This window comes from Sphaeramia orbicularis, chromosome 1 (genome assembly GCF_902148855.1).
Source record: "Sphaeramia orbicularis chromosome 1, fSphaOr1.1, whole genome shotgun sequence".
In the NCBI taxonomy this organism is placed as follows: domain Eukaryota; kingdom Metazoa; phylum Chordata; class Actinopteri; order Kurtiformes; family Apogonidae; genus Sphaeramia; species Sphaeramia orbicularis.
This window is the reverse complement of record NC_043957.1, coordinates 16,504,723-16,526,079: the sequence shown is the minus strand read 5'-3', so window position 1 is coordinate 16,526,079 and position 21,357 is coordinate 16,504,723. Positions and strand designations below refer to the sequence as shown.

The window sequence follows — 21,357 nt, the reverse complement described above, 5'->3', positions numbered from 1 at the left end:
TAGATCTATCCCTCTGTGTCTCCTTAATGTCATTCTAAGTGAAACAAACTGTGCTACCAGTCCAAAGAAGCTTGTTCTTAAATGTGAACTATTGCATTAAGTGTTGAAGATGTTTATTCACTTTACTATGACTTTACTATTGTTCCAAACAGGCAGCACTGAATGACTGCCCTCTTTGTGTGAAACTAAAAGATCAGTCAGAATGAATCCATGAAGCATTTGATCCCCTTTGTCAATTTTGGCACAAAACTATGAAAAATCGACTTTTCTCTTCAAAACATTAAGTAATGTAATCATTAAAACAAACAGATGTGTTCATAAGCATGGCTGCCCTACCCCATGACACTCCAGCAACAAGTGTGTTTGATGCTGCCAGAAAAGTTTCATTTTATGTCAAAGTAAAAGAAAAATAAATGTTGTTTTGTATTTATTCTCCTAAAAGAACATGTTGTTTAACTGGGAGAAGGTGTTTTGTGGATCTCCGACACATTTAAAAGCATTTTAGAAGAGAAAAAAGTGGGAAATTCTGCCGATGGGTGCAGGCGACAACGGTGGATATGTGACATTTGGAGGCTCTTAAAACTAAATAAAAAGACCCTCAGAGGAAAAAGAAAGTCCAAAACCAAGACGAAAAGGTCCGCTATCGGCTCCATTCACTGTCACCCTCCAGAACTTCTCCCATATGTGTTTTAAAGGCTTTTATCGGTAGAGAGAAAACACAAGTAGTTCACGATTCACACTAGAATAAGGAAGCACTGGCTGGTTGACTCTCCACGGTTCTCATGGTGTGTTTAAGGACACCCTGTACTCAGGAAACCTGTTCAGTCGAAGTTTGACAGATACAAAACTATGGCAGAAGTTGCTCCAGCTCCAGCGGACGTGGCCCCGGCCCCGACCAAGCCCAAGGCCGCCAAGGTGAAGACCAAGCCCCAGAAAGGGTCTCCAAGCCGGGGACAGGCGGAGAAAGCGTCAGTGCACGCATAGTTAAAGCTGTGGCTGCCTCCAACCAGCGGACCGGCCTGTCCTTGGCCGCCCTGAAAAGATGCTGGCCGCCGGTGGGTACGATGTGGACAAGAACAGAGCCCGGATCAAGATCGCCATCAAGAAGTTGTTGGAAAACGGGACCCTGGTTCACACCAAGGGAACCGGGGCGTCCGGCTCCTTCAAACTGAGTAAGAAGGCTGACACCGGTGCCAAGAAGTCCGCCAAAGAAGTCCGCACCTGCAGCCAAGAAGAAGAAGAAGAACCCTTCAAAGAAACCCCCAGCAGCAAAGAAGCCAAAGGCAGCCAAGGGAGAGAAGAAGACCTCCACCACCCCGAAGAAGCAGAAACAGGCCAAGAAGTCCGCATCTCCCAGGAAGAACACCAAAGCCCCTAAGGCCAAGGCAGTGAAGCCCCCTGCAGCCAAGAAAGCCCCTGCACAGAAGGCGGCCAAGCCCAAACCGGTGGCCAGGAAGCAGGCACCCAAGAAGCCAGCAGCTAAGAAGGCAGCAGCCAAGAAGACGGCAGCAAAGAAATGAAGTGTCATCACAAATGATTGACATTAACCAAAGGCTCTTTTAAGAGCCACCCACCAAGTCCACTAAAGAGCCAAAGCCATGTCCTCTGCATGTTCACTGGCACTAGAAATAACTGCTGTGTTCTAGGAGTTGACATCTGACTGAAAACCAGTGGAAGTTCAGACTAAAGCCAGGATTCATGTGGTCTGAGGAACACCTGAACCCACTTCAGTGGACTCAACTGGCAGATCACAGGTGTTTTCAGACAAGTAGGAAGACTGACTATGATTGACAGCTGTCATTAGTGTCTGCTTTCACCCACAGACGCACAATGAAGGGGTGGAAAGTCTGGTCTTTTATTCTTTATTCAAGCTCCTGCGTATTTAGCATTTGGACTCTTGTTTAAAACCATGATGAATTCAGTTAAGTTGAAGATGTTCACGTTAAAGTTGCCTCTAACGTGACAGAACAGTGACTTTATGAATGCACTTTAATTGTGTTCTACTTTTATATTCATGTACAACAGGTTTGTTCTCTAGTTTCACTGCATTTTCTCAAATCCAGACCCACGTAAGAGACTAACACCTGTAAATCTGATCTCATTTCACAGATAAATGTGCTCCAGCATCACTGGGTTTATGGGAGATACAGAGTTTCAGCTGTTTAGGTTTTATTTTGGTTTGGTTGGAAACAAGAATGTGAATTATAAAGCTAGAATTAACATCGTAAAAAAACTTTGTCTTTTTGTTAAACATATTTCCTCCAACTGGGAAAACAATTACTCAACTCAATAAACTGAGAAAAAAAAAAAAAAAACAAATTAAAAAAACCACAGGTATTCATTTTCAATCTGAGGACGTAAAAGAAGACAGAACTGATGACAGGAAATACCAGCTTTTGGCGCAACACCAGCTCCGACCAACCGTCATCAGGCTTATGATTTCAAAATAACAGCAACTTAGAATTAATCAAACAAATGGTCTTTACCCATAATGCAACACTGCAGGTGCTTATTTCTAAACTGGAACTGCTTATACTGTCAGAGAATCCAAACAACTCATATATTACAATGCAGCATATGTTTTTAATTTGAATAAAACATTAATATAATAATCTTATCTACCATTACACATGTCAAATAAACATACTGGAGCCACAAAATTCAGTTTTTAAGTTTATTATCCTGTATCTTGTGCCATCCCATCAGGTGTTTTTTCAACAACTAATATAATAATGGCCAATGATGTAATCGACAGAGGACATTTTTTTTTTTTTTTTTTTTTTTGTGCATTTTGATCATTAAAATACATATAGTTGATGGAGTAGTCATCATATTTATTCATAAATGTGTCCAAGTATCTCTCACTCTCCCTAATTATGCCTGTAAGAGAGAATTTGATTATTTGTTGTACAAAATCTTCATTTAGAATATTGTTTATTTGTTCAGATATGTAAATCCATAATTTCATAATGCATTACTATGAAGTGTATTTGGTAATTAGATGATGAATAAATATAGCGACTGTGCATCCATGGTACCTAGTTTTGATGGACAAACTGCACAAACACTGCAAAAAAACAAAAACTAAGAAATGCAGTCCTATTTATGTATTAGTTCATTATTGGTAAGTATGATACATGGACAGAAAAATGTTCATGTAATGACTGTTGCATTCTCAGAGTCTGAATAAATGTCATGTAAATAAGGCTCTAAAAAGACACGAGGTAAATGTTTTTATTTGTCAGATCCATGCGAGGGATGTGAAAGCTGAATGTCTCTGGTGAGTCAGGAGCCATCGATGACCTGCTTGATCCAGTTTGTCAGCCTGGTGATGCGAGTGTAGACCCCGTAGTAGTCTGGACGTCCACAGCCGTGACCCCAGCTCACGACCCTGGCCAGGAACCAGCGACCTGACGGCTCCTGGCAGACCAAGGGCCCCCCCGAGTCCCCCTGACAGACAGAGGGAGCGTTAGATGGCAGCAGATTTCAACCCATAAAGACCCAGTGCTACTTTTGTGCCTGTCCCTAAATGATTTTTATCTCTACTTTTAACTTTTCTTAAGTGATTTATCACTGTTTATTCTAGTATTATGCTCAGTATTTTGCATTCTTGAGTGAAAATCAGGTATTTTCTTAAATTTAATTTACTGATCATGACTGATGTCCATAAAAGCTCTAATTTAAGTTGAAGGTTATTATATCAAAAACAGAGAAAATGGAGGAAGAAAATCTGTCATTAACTGAACATAAAACAAGTGTCTCCATCCACTGTCACTGATCCAGCTCCATGGGTTTTACTGGTGAATCAATGTTGTAGAAGATGACGGTGTTTCCACGTTCACTACGGAGTCTCTGAACATCCAAATGGGTCATATGTGATGACCATGAAAAGATGACAAATTGTATTTTACACTATTTACATGCAGAGGAAATGAACGGTTTAATGTAAAGAAAAAAAAAAAAAAAATTAGGGGTTTCTACAATAGTTCCAGTACTTTCAGGCCAATCATCATAATCATGTGCCCTCCATAATAATAATAATAATAATAATAATAATAAATGACAATGATAAACTGTATTTTACACCAATTATTTATATGTATTGATAGGATTAGTAGATCAAGAGGTATTTAACTTTTTATATCAGGAAATGATTTTGGTTTGAATCCATAAATAAAGACAATAGATTAACCTGCTCTATAAATACAGATTTCTTTCTTTCTTTCTTTTTTTTTTGTTTTGTTTCAACGCTATTGCTTTTTCATTGCATTGTTTTAAACAACATACAACACATGAGGCTAATAAATACCATCTTCAAATAAAGCTTTAAGTCAAACATTTACATTGACAAATTTACCTTTACACAGCTGTTTCTAACACACACACGCGCACACACACACTAGATAGATAGATAGATAGATAGATAGATAGATAGATAGATAGATAGATAGATAGATAGATAGATAGATAGATAGATAGATAGATAGATAGATAGATAGATAGATAGATAGATAGATAGATAGATAGATAGATAGATAGATTTTATTGATCCCAAACTGTGAAATTGTAGAACACTGCATTGTTGAATCCACTTGATCTTCTTTTCCTCAGCACTAGATTATGTTTTGGTGAATGTATCATGGTTGTAATATTTCTTTATTTAAAATGGTACCAGTACCAAACAGTACCTAACATGAACTCAAAGGATCTTTTAAAAGACAACCACTTGATCTGACAGACCAACTTCTTACACTAGACGTTAAAACACAGTAGTTTAATATTACAGTTTTTCTGAATGGCTAAAACACTTAACCCCATTCTCTGACTCAATAACTCAGTAGCACAGACTCATTAATCAAATCATTCAGTCTTTTGGCACCACCTTAAGCTGATCCTCATACTTACGCAGAATTTTCACATCTGTGGCAGACTTTTTGCACAATTCTACACACATTTTCACCCTCTAAAACACACACTATTAAATGGTGAACACAGGAGGTAAACGTTGAACACAAATATAGCACAGTTGTCAACAAGTGAACAACCACTCAAAACTGAACACAAAACATTTCAAACCAACTGTACACAATACAATCCAGTCCAGAGTGCACCGGACACCAACAATGGATGGAAACAACCTGAGAGGCAGAGATTTTTGTCTATGCTGTGGTTCAATATCAGCCAGAGTCTCATAAATGTTTACCTTCCACCATACAGCCCTGTACTGTAGTATTGTAGTACTGGAGTGTGATGTCAGACTCAAATCCAGTCTCAAGACCATTTTCTGCTTTGTTGGTCTTGTCTCGGACTTGACCCTTCAAAGATCCAGTCTTGACTCGGTCTCAGACCACAGTGGAAGGAGAAGTATACACACACACACACACACACACACACACACACACATATAAATATATATATATATATATATATATATATATATATATATATATATATATATATATATATATATATATATAGCGCAGACCTCCGCCAAGGCTGATCAGTGGCCCCCCCACGCCAAGGAGGTTATGTTTTTGCCAGGGTTTGTTTGTTTGTTTGTCTGTTTGTTTGTTTGTTTGTCTGTTAGTGTGCAACATAACTCAAAAAGTTATGGACAGATTTTGATGAAATTTTCTGGTCTGCCCCCCCCCCCCCCCCCGTGGGCCCCCCCACCCCCGATCACCACCAAAATTTAATAATTTCTTCCTTATCCCATTTCCAACAAACCCTGAAAATTTCATCAAAATCTGTCCATAACTTTTTGAGTTATGTTGCACACTAACGGACAGACAAACAAACAAACAAACAAACAAACCCTGGCAAAAACATAACCTCCTTGGCGGAGGTAACTAGAAGCACTCGGAGAGCGCAGACCTCCGCCAAGGCTGATCAGTGGCGCCCCCCGTGGGCCCCCCCACCCCCGATCACCACCAAAATTTAATCATTTCTTCCTTATCCCATTTCCGACAAACCCTGAAAATTTCATCCAAATTTGTCCATAACTTTTTGAGTTATGTTGCACACTAACGGACAGACAAACAAACAGACAAACAAACAGACAAACGGACAAACAAACAAACCCTGGCAAAAACATAACCTCCTTGGCGGAGGTAATGACAGACAGGAGGAAGAGAGAAGAGACATTTCTAGGGGACATTCAAGGAGAAGACAGACAACCAGACGTGGGACAAGATAAAGGACAGCTAGTGTTCATCTGTTAGACAGAGTGAGTTCAGATTCAGACTGAGGACACAGATGTGGTTCAGCTCCATAATGTCAGTGGGGACAGAGGTAAGACACTGTTTGATTTAGCTTTTGTATGAAATAAATAAATAAATACATATATTCATGCAAAGATAAATAACTACATGTCCATATAATTATGTACAGATCAAACATAGCAGGTGGTCCAACAGGAGGATGTGGTGCAGCCAAGCAAAGGCCAGAAATCTACAGTATTTGGTGAATTTGTTTCTTTTTTTCTTGAAAATGAGGAATATTGAAGTGTTTATATCAAAAAGCTAAACTAATATGTTGTTACTTATAACTGATGTATGTCAAAGTGTAAAGTTTAGAAGGAACTAAACTGGTCTAAAGTTTGGTGTAGATTCCACTAACATTTTGTGGAATGATGGGATATCTTAGAGCTGTTTGTTATTATTCTTGTTGTTATAATTATTTTATTTTGTGATTTTGAATACAGTGTTACTGTTGGTAAAGAAGAAAGAGTCAAAAATGTAAATAGGAAATCAGTTTTATCTTGAAAATCAATGTCTTCGAAAAAATTCAATTTCTCAGTTTTTTGCTCTAAATTCATTTTTTTCCTGAAAATGACCAATATTCAAATATTCATATCTCACGAACGAATGAAGATAGAATAAAATCATTTTTTGTGTTTAAAAGTTGGAGTTCTGTTCTTTCTTTTGATGTATTCAGTGTTCACATACTCCTAACACAACATTTTCAGTGAGCCTCCAAAGATTAGTGAAAATGACCAAAAAGGCTGGCGCTGGCTACCAACTCACTGGAAAATGCTCTGGCGGAGAAAGAGTTAAAATTCATATCTGAGTGAATCAGATTATGTTTGTGTTTTGTCTGTGGGCTTTTTCTGACAATTCAATACATTTGTGTTGGCAAAAAGTGTTCTTAAATATATACTGGATACTTTGGAAATGGTTTCTTATTTCTTTTTTGTGAAAATGGAGGACTCTTCCCTCTCTTTCTAATGTAGTGGATCAATTTTAGATTATACTGATGCTAATGTGTTTTGTTTTCATATCATCATATGCAAGTGAGTGGCCTTGACAAGAGGCTATAGTGGTGCACTTGTAGTTCTACGAGCATTTACACATTTGTACATCAGAATGCATTTGATGATAGTTAGATATTGAAGTATGGGGTATATTTACAAATATTCCTGGAATTTATTCTGTATTTTGCCAGATTATAGGGATCCTGGGGTTGTGATGATGGGGCCCTTGAATATTGTTGCCCAGGGTACAATGAAGTGTTAATCTGGCCCTGATATATATATATATATATATATATATATATATATATATATATATATATATATATATATATATATATATATATATATATATATATATATATATATATATATACTACCAGCCAAAAGTTTGGACTCACTTTCTCATTTAAATGACATGAAATGGACAGATGGCCAACAAGTGTTCAGCATCACTGGGAACTCCTTGAAGACTGTTGGAAAATATTTTAGGTGACGACCTCATGAAGCTCATCAAGAGAATACCAAGAATGTGCAAAGCAGTAATAAAAGAAAAATGTGCTTATTTTGAAGAATTTACTAAACAGTAACTATATATATATATATATATATATATATATATATATATATATATATATAGAGAGAGAGAGAGAGAGAGAGAGAGAGAGATATGCAGGTTGAAATGAAATATTGTTTTTCACTAGTACCTGACAGTGCAAACAGTTCAGTAAAAAAGACAAGTGAGCATTAAAAAGATAAATAGAAAAAACAAAAAAGTGATTATAATTTACAAAATGTCCCACTATTCACACCAAAAGGGGTAGCAGTTCTCATGGAGAGGGTTGATAGTGTGTGTGTGTGTGTGTGTGTGTGTGTGTGTGTGTGTCAGCTGATGTTTCTGTACCTCTAATGGGAGTCTTTGATGATGGAGATCACTATGCATATGCACTGACGCTTGTAGATCTCCAGAAACGAAACAGAAATCACCAATGTTTGTACTGGCAGTCTTAATAATCCTATATATAGTTCTGGTGAATATGGGCATGTGCATGTATATTTATGTGGATGAGTGTATTTGTGTGGTTAGTAAGTATATGTATATGTGTGGGGTGGATTCATTAGTACAGGGGTGTCAAACTCATTTTAGTTCAGGGGCCACATTCAGCTAAATCTGATCTACAGTGGGCTGAACCAGTAAAATAATAACATAATAATACATAAATAACGTCAACTCCAAACTTTTCTCTACGTTTTAGGGTGAAAAAAGTAAATTTACACTATGAAAAGGTTTACATCCACAAACTATCCTTTCAAACAATGTGAATAACATGAACAAACTGAAAAATTAAGTGTCCTTTTAACAGTATTCTGCCTCAGTTTATCATTTACACATGTACATTATAACTTACAGATCACAATGGATCTACAAATACACAAAACATTTAGTAACAGGTGGAATATTATTAAAATCGTACTAATTTCTCCTAAGACATTTCAGGTTGTTCATATCTGTTCAGGTAACTCACTTTTTTCTTTTTTCTTTTTTTTTTTTCAAAATTATGCTTTGTTTTAGTGGAAATACATGAAAATATTTACATTTAGAAGGAGAAAAATTTGGAATTGTCATTATTTATATGTTATTATGATCGTATTTTACTGGTCCTGTCAACTTGAGATTGAATTGGTCTGAATGTGGAACCTGAACTAAAAGGATTGTTAATAACTTTGTGTATTTTTTGCATTTCACAAATTCATCCCAAGGGCCGGACTGGACCCTTTGGCGGGCTGGATTTGGCCCCCGGGCCGCATGTTTGACACCTGTGCATTAGTATATGTTTTGTCATACAATGTACATTTTTTTATTGAATAAGGTCTTTATCTTTAAAAAACAAAAAACGAAGAAAACTACAGTCAACAAAATAATAAAACTCTATAAAACGTAGAATAAAAGTGGAATAAAATAGAATAGAATCGATGTGATAAAAAGCAAGTAAAATAATGTACACGGTGAAACTCAACTACACACTAGGGGGCAACAATGTGTCATGTTTGGATGAAGAGTGGTGGAATTAGTCTGTACGTGATTGGTGGACAGTAAAACACCCTATGGCACCGATATAAGACAGGAGCAGCCTCATTCTCGTTATCAGTTTCGAGTATATTTACCAGAACAAGATTGACAATGAGTGGTCGTGGCAAAACCGGCGGATTTTGATTGTGAAGATTGTGAAGTTGGTAATCAAACAGTAAAAATGAGTGGCAGAGGCAAGGGAGGCAAACCTTGACCCTCATGTTACACTCAGTCGTTCCTTGTCCTTATCCGTCACTGAACCCTCCGGGGTATAAACCAAATGGCCTCAAATGGTCGAACACCATATGCCTCCAAGTTTGGGCAAAATTGGGTTCGCCTCACTTACAACGGGAATGAAGAACCACCAAACAGAGACTATGTCGGTGAGGTTCTATTACTTGACTCATGTTGGATTGATGTGAAAGACGTTTATTCTCTCATCGCACTTCCCAACAAAAAAGACTTTGAGCTATGCTTTTTCCACGAAGCTCCGCTGAGGCGCTTCTTGGAAGTACAAGCTTCAAAAAGTAATGATCCTAAATGGAGAGACTGGTCTGTCGAATCCTCTGTCCAAACTGATGTTATATCTGTGGTTGTTAAGTTCTGGACAGGACGAGTTCCAGATGAGGACATTGATTTGTATTTAAGAAGATTCTGTGACATTTTACACACAGTGAAACCTGTAGATAAGCTTGGGATCTGGTACGGAGTCCGAAAATATAAAGTACGGCTCCACAAAAATGCTAACGGACATTTTATCCAGATCCCAAATTCAATTTCTTTGGGCCCGTATAATGGCAGAATCATTTACCCAGGACAATCAAACACCTGCTTCATATGCCAATCAACTGACCACCAGGTGAAAGACTGCACTCAAGTGAAATGCTGGAGGTGTGGCCACCTGGGACACAAAGCCAAAGACTGCAGCTCAGAGGGCCGGTGTAGTTTGTGTGGTGTGGACGGGCACACCTTTTTCACCTGTCCAGACTCATATGCAAACAAAACACGGTCCCAACAAAATCCAGTCCTCCAACGTCAACCTTCCAGCTCCGCGACCATTCAGCAGCAGATAGATCCAAGAGCTAAGGGTTTCTCCGACCATCAGCATACGTCCGGCACCAGACCTAAGGAACAACGGCACCATTCCATCCCCGGGCACAGAATCCATCAGCCGCCGCCTGGTATCAGATCAGCCGACCAACAGCGTCCGTCGAAGCCGGAGATCCACCCCCGTTCGTCCGGCTCCAAGCCAGAGATCCAGCCCCGTCCGTCCAGCTCCAGATCCGTGGTACAGCAGCCCTCCATTACAAAGCCTGCGGTCCAGCAGCCTTCGCCCGGCTCCAGTCCTGATGAGCATCAGTGCACACCAACTTCCATCTCTGCGGATCAGCACCCACCCCCCGGGCCATCGGCAGACCATCACACTTCATCTCACCCCCCCAACAGTGATCCCTTTAATCAGACAGGTGAGAGTAATTTAAGCATAGATAGTAACAGTACGACTTCTGAAAGTAGTGATGACATCACTCATTTTGAAAGCATAAGTGAGAGTCAAAGCTCAGCATCTAATACAGATAGGATTACACCAGGTCAGCGGGCCACAAGCACCCCCATCTCTCCTCCTTATGAGGAGAATTTACCATCACGTAAGAACTCGGGGTCCGGCTCCTTTTCACCCACCCCAGAGTTTCCTGTTCCAAGCTCATGTGAGTTAGAGATCCCCTTTGAAGTAGTTAAAAGGAAAAGACGATCCCGCTCCTCTCCTCCACGGGAGGGGAAACGGTATAATGATAAGCCCTCTCCTCAACTCTCCCCTCCTTAATGGGGCTCCTCAAAGTGGCCACTCTGAATGTTAGAGGTGTTAAATCCACTGAAAACAGAATACAGAAGATTGGATATTTGTTGAACTCTGACATAGACATTGCGTGTATTCAAGAGCTAAGGCTCACTACAAGTGATGATGTTGATAAAGTGTGTAATATGTGGACTAAGGGTAAATGTATAATATCAATTGGGGAAGATAAGGCTGATGGGGTTGGGATTTTCTTCAGAACTCATGATATTGTCATCATTAGAAGAAGGGACATAATACCTGGTAGACTTTTAATGATTGATTGTTTGTACCAAGGTGACAAATATAGAATAATTAACGTCTATACAGCTCCTGAAGCACGAAAAAAAACAAAATTATTCAAAAGGCTCAGAGAATTGCTGATGGTAGGATATAAAGTCATCTTAAGTGGAGATTTTAATACAGTCACAGAAGAAAACGATCGCTGTAGCACTGCACCATTTCGCCTTACAACAGAAGGTAAACATCTAAAACTTATTAATGAAGAAGCCAAACTGATCGACACCTGCCGATCAATTAATCCCTTTGGGCTGGAATTCACTAGATTTGATTCCAAATCTAAAACCCGCATTGATAGGATCTACGTATCTTCTCACTTTAAAGTGATACAGTATTCAACAATATTGAATGATTTTTCTGACCACTTATTAGTTAAAACAACCTTGTCTTCTAGTGAACCCGCCCATAGAGGGTACTGGAAACTTAATACACAATGTCTAAAAAATAAAGAATTGCTAACAGAATTAAAACATGAAATCCGAAAGGTGATACAATTACAATGTATCACAAACTCGTATACCAAATTATGGGAAACATTAAAACATAGAGTCAAGGATTTCTTTAAATTCAAATGTAGAGAACTAAATAAAAGAAAAAATTTGGAATATAACATCATGGTCAAACAATATATCACTTTAAAACAGAAAGAACACAGAACTAACATTGAAGAAGATCTTATGGGTGACCTAAAGGTCCTAATAGATAAGTTGAATAGCGAAATGTCATTTAATATTTGTAAAGATACTGAGATAAATGAAAAAGGAAACGTATCACATATTATCACCTCTGCACAAAAACAAATTCAGAGTAAAACTATACAATCAATAAAGAAACCGGATGGTCAAACATCAAATACTGACAAAGATATTAGAGAAACTATTAGAGAACACTGTGTGAACTCGTATAAAAAAAACGACATAGATAGGAGTTGTACGAAAACTCTTTTAGACTCCATTCGAGACTCTACTCCAATAAATTGTGACTCCCTAAAAGGAGAAATTAAAAGAGAAGAAGTGGTTCAGGCCATTCACCAGTTAAATGTAGGTAAAAGTCCTGGACCTGATGGACTCCCCACAGAGTTTTATCAGCTAAATATAGAAGAAGTTTTACATCTACTTACCTCTATGTTAAACGAAGGTTTAAATAAAGGGGTCATGGCAGATTCATTTTATGAAGGAGTTTTAAACTTGCTGTACAAAAAAGGTGACCGTTCATGCATCGATAATTATAGGCACTTAACATTAATGAACACCGACTATAAGATTCTGGCAAAAATTATCAATAATCGGTTAAGTAGTGTTTTAGAAAAAATTATCGTAAAAGAACAGACCTGCGCAGTCAAAGGTCGATATATGTGGGACAATTTGAGCACATTAAGAGAACTGTCATATTCAGGCCAAAAGGATTTCTTTATTGTCGGTTTAGACCAAAAGAAGGCTTTCGATTATATTTCACGTGACTATCTTTGGGCTGCAATGGAGGCATATGGTCTTCCTAAAAGTTTTATCGACATGGTTAAATGTTTATATATGAAGTCATCCGTAAAGATAAACGTCAATGGTGTTTTAACAAAATCTTTCCAGGTGGAGAGAGGGGTGAAGCAGGGATGTCCTCTCAGCTCTGCTCTTTATGTTTTAGCAATCAGCCCATTAATAAAATCAATTAATTCAGACATAAAAATAACAGGCATACCTCTCGGCCAATCCTGTTTAGTCAAATCAATAGCTTATGCAGATGACATCACTGTCGTAATTAAAAACCAGGTGGAGATGGATGTTCTAACTAATCATCTTAATATGTATGAAATGGCTTCAGGAGCTGTCCTAAACCATAGTAAAACAGAGGGAGTTTGGATCGGAGATGCAATAGATAAACCCAACCTAAATATTCAAACTAAAGATGAAATTAAAATCCTCGGAATCTCATTTGGAAATAACAACTGTGGGGAAAGAAATTGGGAACAAAAATTCACCTTGACTAAGGAAGAAGTTAACAGATGGCAGAACAAGAATACAAATTATAAAAGTAGAATCAACATTGTGAAAACTCATATCCTTTCCAAACTCCTCTTTTTAGCTAACATTTTTCCTCCAACTGACAAAATGATAACGCGGTTGAACAAACAGTGTGTAAATCTGATCTGGGGAACCACCAGAGAGGTCACTAAAAGAATACTATTGTTTAAAAATAAAGAACTCGGTGGACTCGGTGCAATAGATCTCGGTCTCAAATTAAATATTGCCTTTATTAAGAATGTCTCAATGAGTATGTCACGGAAGTCAACATGGATCTATGACCTGTCCACCTGGGAGAAAAAAAAAGGCAGGGCAAGGAAAGGACCTTATTACAAAATCATATATGGTGACATAAAAGAAAAGTATAAACATTTAAATATCGACTGGGTTAAGGGGACTTCTAGAGGGATCTATAAATGTATAAGCGATTTTAGCTATGGTGGATTGGTGGATTACAAACATGTAAAGGAAAACGAGAAGAAGACTGTCATTAAAAATATAAAGGACAAATCTATTTCTGAGAATTACAGAGATATCCGCTGGCTTATTTCTGTAAGTAGACTTCCAGCTAGAGCTCTGGTATCCTGGAGCTGTTATGTCACAACAAAAAAATGTCCGATGATAAACTGTGGAAATGACGAAACTCAAGAACACGTACTTATTGACTGCTATAGAGCGCAAGCTGTTTGGACTTTTTTTAAAAACATTGGCCTGAGCTGCCCTATAAACTATCGCTCAGTCATGTACGGACTTCTAGAGGAAACAACATCAACAAACAAACATAGACTCTTCCAGTTAATCATCTACATTGTAACAGTCAAGCTCTGGAAAACAAGATGTTTAACAGTCATTAATCAGAATCTCATAGATAGTAAAACAGTGATTAAACAAACATTGACTGAACTACGCAGAAGAAGAACCCTGGACAAACAGCACTCCTTTCCATGGAACATAATAGACTTGTAAGTCAGTCTTCACATTGAAAGAAAAAAAAAAAGGAAAAAAGACAGAAAGAAAAAAAAAAAACATGTATGCATGTTTTAAGAATGTGTGCCTTGTTAACATGTATATGTATGTATGTTTTTTTTTTTTTTTTTTTTTTTTTTTTTATATAGATAAAGAGCAGTTTTATAGGTGAACGTATTTGTGGGTGGCTAATCAACTGTGTTGAGTATGGGGACGTATGTCTGTGCCTGTATTCTTTTGGAAATTTCAATAAAGAATTTAAAAAAAAAAAAAAGCAAAACCGGCGGAAAAGCCAGAGCTAAGGCTAAGAGCCGCTCCTCTCGTGCTGGACTCCAGTTCCCCGTGGGCCGTGTCCACAGACTGCTCCGTAAAGGGAACTATGCCCAGCGGGTGGGTGCCGGAGCCCCTGTGTACTTGGCGGCTGTGCTGGAGTATCTGACCGCTGAGATCCTGGAGTTGGCAGGAAACGCCGCCCGTGACAACAAGAAGACCCGTATCATCCCCCGTCACCTGCAGCTGGCTGTCCGCAACGACGAGGAGCTCAACAAACTGCTGGGAGGAGTGACCATCGCCCAGGGAGGAGTTCTGCCCAACATCCAGGCGGTTCTGCTGCCCAAGAAGACCGAGAAGGCCGGCAAGGCCAAGTAAAGCTGGAGAACCACAACTAGACCCAAAAGGCTCTTTTCAGAGCCACACAATTCAGTTTAAGAGAATATTTCCTCATATCTTTACACCCTTACTGTTAGTGTATAACACTTGTTCTGAGATCAGTTACATGTATACTTTTTTAAGTGAAGGTATTTGTGGGTGTGTTAAGTTAACAAGTGTGTTAAGTATAGGGACATTTTCCTTCCTTCCTTCGTTTTCCTTTGAATTTCAATAAAGAATATTTAAAAAACTCCAGAAACGTTTTTCATCGCAGGTTCACACTAACACCTTATGTGTTAAACCGCCACGAGATAATCATAAATTCAGAATGGTTCATTATTGTACTGTTCTTAGTTTACTACATACACTGAAGGAACACCAGCTCTTTGGGTCAGTGTGGGTGGTCCTTAAAAGGACCGTTGGGTTTTTATTGTTTTTTTTTTAAGTTGACGGTTAGTTTAACCTCCGAATCCGTACAGGGTGCGGCCCTGCCTCTTCAGAGCATAAACCACGTCCATGGCGGTCACAGTCTTCCTCTTGGCGTGTTCGGTGTAGGTGACGGCATCACGGATGACGTTCTCCAGAAAAACCTTAAGCACTCCGCGGGTCTCCTCGTAGATCAGACCGGAGATACGCTTGACTCCACCACGGCGAGCCAGACGGCGGATAGCGGGCTTGGTGATGCCCTGGATGTTATCACGGAGAACTTTGCGATGACGCTTGGCGCCTCCTTTACCGAGTCCTTTGCCTCCCTTGCCTCTGCCACTCATCGTTACTGTTCAGTTATCAACTTCACAATGTCTGAATGAGCGGATGAACCACTACTTTATAGAACATATGAGAACGTGGTTGAAGACAGAGAGAGGCGGGAGTTTTTTGTTTGTTTTTTTTTTCTTTTTTGGCGGCACCGTAAGCACGAGTTGAGAAGAGCAGGTTCATAAACAGAGTACCACTCCAATCAAAAAGAAAAAGCAACATTTTCCCCATTTTAAATCTTAATTATGTATAAAATAAAACATTTTCTGTTAACGTTTTCTCATTGAGCGTAAACCAACACCAAGATTATTTAGATAATTTAATAGTTGGCACTGACATTAGTTGTAATCGCTGGTTAAAATACAACATACTTTAATAAATTAGAAATGCCATAATATTCAAAGAGTTTTAAACAAATGAATAAAATCGCATGTAACTCAATTAGTATGAATTATATTAGTGCTTAATATAAAATGTGTTCAATAGGTTAAGATCCAGAGTGCTTCTCTTCATTTCAGATACAAAGTCAGGATTTTAATGAGAGAACAAATGAAAATAAGGCTGAGGTGATGTTTTTATACAGTAGTTATTTTACACGTTCAAACCAACATAAGGCGGCTGACATGTGGACTGTCATCTCAAGTGTGGAAATCGAAAGGAAAAAAAAAAAAGACGCTTCTAAACGTAGAAGGAAAAAAAAACTCTCGACAGGGACCGGCATGAAATGAAGTCATGTACAGAGATTTTCCTCCAGATGTGAATGTTTAGTAGAAGTGTGCCTTAATGGACATGTGGTGGCTCTGAAAAGAGCCGTGGTGTTGTAGGAGCAGACAGTCTAAGCTCTCTCTCCGCGGATGCGTCTGGCCAGCTGGATGTCTTTGGGCATGATGGTGACCCTCTTGGCGTGGATGGCGCACAGGTTGGTGTCCTCGAACAGCCCCACCAGGTAAGCCTCGCTGGCCTCCTGCAGAGCCATGACGGCGGAGCTCTGGAAGCGCAGGTCGGTCTTGAAATCCTGAGCGATTTCTCGGACCAGCCGCTGGAAGGGCAGTTTGCGGATCAGCAGCTCGGTGGATTTCTGGTAGCGGCGGATCTCACGGAGAGCCACGGTACCGGGCCTGTAACGGTGAGGCTTCTTCACGCCGCCGGTGGCCGGGGCGCTTTTCCGGGCAGCCTTGGTGGCCAGCTGCTTCCTCGGGGCTTTGCCACCGGTGGATTTACGGGCAGTTTGTTTGGTTCTAGCCATGGTTTGTTTCTTTGTGAGGAAAAAGGTGAATAGAGAAAGAACCGGAAACACCGTATTTTTAAACTGTAGCCCCAGCTCGAACGGTGACGCTTCTTGTCAGTTCTTGTTACTCATTGGTCGCTGAGTTAAGCTTCGCCCCTCGAAGTGATACATTCCTGTCGGGTGTCCCTAGAAAGGGGGCGTTCCAGAAAACAGAGTCTGTGATTCTGATAAATTTCCTCATGAGTAAATGAATTAAAAATCAGAAACAGTCCTTCCTTCAGCTGAGCCGGTCATTAACACATTCAAACATTATCAATGGATTTAACACAAAATTAATATTATCAAGAGCAACAGTTAAAGTGAGGATTGGATCTGTTCTGCAGCAACAAAAAAACACACTAAATAAATCCTACATTAATGTAAGACGTTCTTGTGAATCTTTTTTTTTTTTTAATCTACATTCAGCTTATGCAGAGGAGAATTACTGCTACATATGAGAACCTCAACGATTCAGGCTTCAAGAAAATGTAACCAAGCAGGATGAGTTTAGAAAGAGCTGTACACTTTAGTTCGGCCTCAGATCACTGAACTGTGGTGTACAGGTGCACAGCTGAGAATTACGTTCAGTAAGATATCAAAACCATCACTTGGGTGGGGAAGTTGTCTCCAAATAGAGAAACTGTTTAAGTCCATTTACTATGGAAGGAGTATTTATGCATAAAAACACTTGAGTGACATAAGTACATATTTCCAGTACACCAGACACAATCAGAATATATCCAGTTGAAAGGAAAAACCAGGTAATCATACCTACTGCCTCCTTGGATTATTAAATATCTTCTGTCCAGTCTATAGTGTAGAATTCATTTAAAAAAAAAAATATTTCATAGATTGAAGTACTCACTTTTTAATGATTAACAATCAATACATGCTAGGCTATTTGAGTAGATGCAACACTATTTTATTAAGTCTTATTATACACCAGACATTTGCAGGGATTCATTTGGCTGCAATAATCACTGTTACCGGTAGATTCACCCCAGTGAGCTGAACAAGGCTTCCAGTGGTGAACCAGTTTATGAGTGGTTCAAAATGCCTCGTTTTGCAGTTTAATAGTAAACTACATCTAAGCTACAGGTTTAAACCGTAGTCCTGCTAAAATAATTGCCATGTCACTAATCATCCGTGTTAATACTGGCTAACTGATTAAATTTAGCTAAACCATTAATCAGTGATAAATTGGGTTCGTTAGTCATACAAACCTACAGCAAACACGAGTTAGTCTTTGGATCAGAGTGGGTGGCTCTTAAAAGAGCCTTTGAGGTCATGGTAAGGATCACAACAGTTTACTTTGAGCTGGTGTACTTGGTCACCGCCTTTGTGCCCTCGGACACGGCGTGTTTGGCCAGCTCACCGGGCAGCAGGAGGCGCACTCCGGTCTGGATCTCCCTGGAGGTGATGGTGGACCTCTTATTGTAATGAGCCAGACGGGAGGCCTCAGAGGCGATGCGTTCGAAGATGTCGTTGACGAACGAGTTCATGATGCTCATGGCCTTGGAGGAGATACCGGTGTCGGGGTGGACCTGTTTCAGGACCTTGTATACGTAGATGGCGTAGCTCTCCTTCCTGCTCTTTCTCCTCTTCTTGCCTCCTTTGCCGGCGGTCTTGGCCACGGCTTTCTTGGAGCCCTTCTTGGGCGCGGACTTTGCAGCAGCGGGTTCAGGCATGTTTCCCTATACGACAAGACACTGTAATAAAATCTTTAGGAGTCACTGCATTTATACAGGCTTCACGCAAATATGCTGCACTGTCTCCCGGCTGTGATTGGATGACCGGCTCAGTGGGTGGTTCCATTGTGCTTTCAGGACAAGTTCAGATCACAGCTGTTCTCTTCTGACACAGATCTGCACGTAAAAAAAAATCCATAGTGAAACTTTGCCAAGTCTGAGTCTCTAACAAAGAAAACTTGAGTCCAAATGCTGGTTGGCTGTAGTTTCACGGATACAGTCTTGGATTAAAATGTGAACTTTATTATTACCTCCGCTGGGGGGGCTGATCTGCGCTCTCTGAGTGCATTTCTGGTTAATGATAGAGTTTTACTCCAAGGGAATATTTGTCAGAGCTACCAGATCTACGTCAAAACACTGCTTGCACATTGCAATACATTCACTTTACAGGGTCTATATTCTGGAACGTTCAGAAATCATTTGGATAAATGGACATAAACCAATATATATGTGTAATATCACTTTTAAAAAACAAGCAGTTCTGTCATTTGTCTTCCAGTTCATCTCATTAAATATGTAGCATTTAACACATTTAATCTCTGAGGTAAATAATTAATTTAAAAAAAGGTTGTCGTCTATTGTGATCATATACCAATTGGGGCTCAGTGAGGTCCACTGAGACACACCATAATTAATAGTGGCATTTTACAATTATAAGAAAGTGCCTTGTTTTTTGTATTTTTTGTGCATTGACCTTTACCAAAGAGCCCCTCTTTTACTATTTTTTATTGCTGCCTGGAGGTCCATGAAGCAGTACTATTTGTTCAAGAATAATTGTCTTGCTTGGAAATTGCATAATGCAACACTTTCTTCAGATACATTTTTAAAATTATTTTCTTGTTTATTTATTATTTTTTTTAATGGAATGTCCTTTGTACAGCTTTTTTTTTTTTTTTTTTAACTGTGAAACTTTTGTCCCCTACAGAGGACAAATATGCTTCGCTGTGTCTCAGGAGGATGTACAGGGTGGGTGAAAAGTAACTAGGCATTAAAACTTGGTGATAAAATCCATATTTCTATTACAAATTTATTGAAACAAATGATACATGTTCTTCATACATGGGAAAATGAAAGTAAATTTTCACATTCCAACATAAGTGCCATTGGGTACGCAGGCAAATGCCCACAAGACAAATGCCCACAACTTTATTTCATAATATTTTATTAGCAACAAAAGTAACAAAATTAAATACATTGTTAGTAAGGAAATGCAAAAACAGTACCTGTGATATCCCATCACCTCCGTATGTAGACATATTCATAGCTACTGAGGAAAAATGTTACATGTTAAATTAAACAAACGCTACAAGTATTTGGATGAGGATTCATGTGTGAAATATTCACCTTGATGAGTTATAAACTTAAAGAATATGTTAAAGTCCCATGTAAGAAAAATCTGTATTTGCATTTACATGTTAAATTGAACTGTCCATTGCATTTTTATTTAATGTAGCACATACCATGAAGCACCTTAGGTTTCCACAATCTGTTTAAAAATTTTATTTATTTATTTATTCATTCATTCATTCATTCCAATTTAAATGATTGGAAAGGAGCAGGATGAAGAAAACTTATAATATCTGCCCCTTTCTTGAAACATATGCTTACATCAGATACGTTGCCATTACAGTTATTACAGTAAACAGTTTACATAATAGTCAATGTAAATAAAACAAATCCAGCATCCATAAATTGAATTACGTCATTACATGCTTTTATAAAGCTTCTCTATTTTTTCCTTACACAAACTCTTAAACTGAAAAATATCTGTACAGCTCTTCTCTTCCACTGCCAAAGAATATATACAGAAGGAAAGGACAGTTTAATTTTGATTTCTTTTTCTGGAGAATATTTTATGAATACTCAGGTGCTATAAATATATATATATATATATATATATATATATATATATATATATATATATATATATATATATAAATATATATTAGGGGTGGGCAAGTTAACACGTTATTACCGCGTTAACGCATTCATTAAATAACGCCGACAATTTGTTTATCTCACGTTAACGCCGTTTTATTATTGTTCTGCCTTTCAAGCAAGTCTTAGTTGATTTATACATACAGGCTCTTATTTTGAAACTCATGCTTTTATTTTGCCGGTCCACACGCCGGTGCTGTGTGTATGTGCCGGCTGAGAGGAGAAAAAAGCGAACTTTACAAGTAATGTTGATGTTTAAGCTAATTTGTTTATGCAAGCAGTCGGAGATGGGTTGCTAATTCTTTATGCAGGCTCATGCTAAGTTTATGTAAATTCATTGGTTGTGTTTAGGTCTAATATGTCAGCCTTTGAACTAACCTTTACTCATTTACGATGTGAATGTTGTATTAGCAGTCATTTTATCTCGATGCTAACTTGAATGGGAAAATCCATAGACACGCTAACGATTAGCATTTACAGGTTAATTAAAGATTTACAACGTCTTTTTATTCAGCAACAAAGGCTCACATCAGAGATATTTGATACTATTCATTCTTAACCCAAATGA

The 21,357-nt window shown here is 38.7% G+C and overlaps 3 protein-coding genes and 1 pseudogene across 3 annotated transcripts; 2 read left to right on the top strand and 2 right to left on the bottom strand.

Annotated features, from left to right (window-relative positions):
* The first annotated feature begins 778 nt into the window (after positions 1–778).
* LOC115410619 (histone H1-like) lies at positions 779–2,341 on the top strand (annotated as a pseudogene).
* Positions 2,342–14,245: 11,904 nt separating this feature from the next.
* LOC115410990 (histone H2A-like) lies at positions 14,246–15,139 on the top strand. Its single transcript, XM_030122914.1, has one exon. The coding sequence runs from the start codon at positions 14,640–14,642 to the stop codon at positions 15,078–15,080; it is 441 nt and encodes a 146-aa protein (XP_029978774.1). The 5' UTR covers positions 14,246–14,639; the 3' UTR covers positions 15,081–15,139.
* A 374-nt stretch (positions 15,140–15,513) lies between these two features.
* On the bottom strand, positions 15,514–17,490 carry LOC115417479 (histone H3-like). The gene is made up of 2 exons (XM_030131424.1): positions 16,674–17,490; positions 15,514–15,855 (listed from the first exon to the last, which is right to left on the bottom strand). The coding sequence occupies exons 1-2, from the start codon at positions 17,080–17,082 to the stop codon at positions 15,539–15,541; spliced, it is 726 nt and encodes a 241-aa protein (XP_029987284.1). The 5' UTR covers positions 17,083–17,490; the 3' UTR covers positions 15,514–15,538.
* A 612-nt stretch (positions 17,491–18,102) lies between these two features.
* LOC115411516 (histone H2B-like) lies at positions 18,103–18,813 on the bottom strand. The gene has a single exon (XM_030123730.1). The coding sequence runs from the start codon at positions 18,789–18,791 to the stop codon at positions 18,411–18,413; it is 381 nt and encodes a 126-aa protein (XP_029979590.1). The 5' UTR covers positions 18,792–18,813; the 3' UTR covers positions 18,103–18,410.
* Between the last annotated feature and the right edge of the window lie 2,544 nt (positions 18,814–21,357).

Coding starts and splice junctions, on each gene's coding strand:
- LOC115411516 (XM_030123730.1), bottom strand. CDS start 18,791: ATGCCTGAACCCGCTGCTGCAAAGTCCGCGCCCAAGAAGGGCTCCAAG.
- LOC115410990 (XM_030122914.1), top strand. CDS start 14,640: ATGGGGACGTATGTCTGTGCCTGTATTCTTTTGGAAATTTCAATAAAG.
- LOC115417479 (XM_030131424.1), bottom strand. CDS start 17,082: ATGGCTAGAACCAAACAAACTGCCCGTAAATCCACCGGTGGCAAAGCC. Junction 15,856..16,673: donor CATCCGCGGAGAGAGAGCTT/AGACTGTCTGCT, acceptor ATAACTGAACAG/TAACGATGAGTGGCAGAGGC.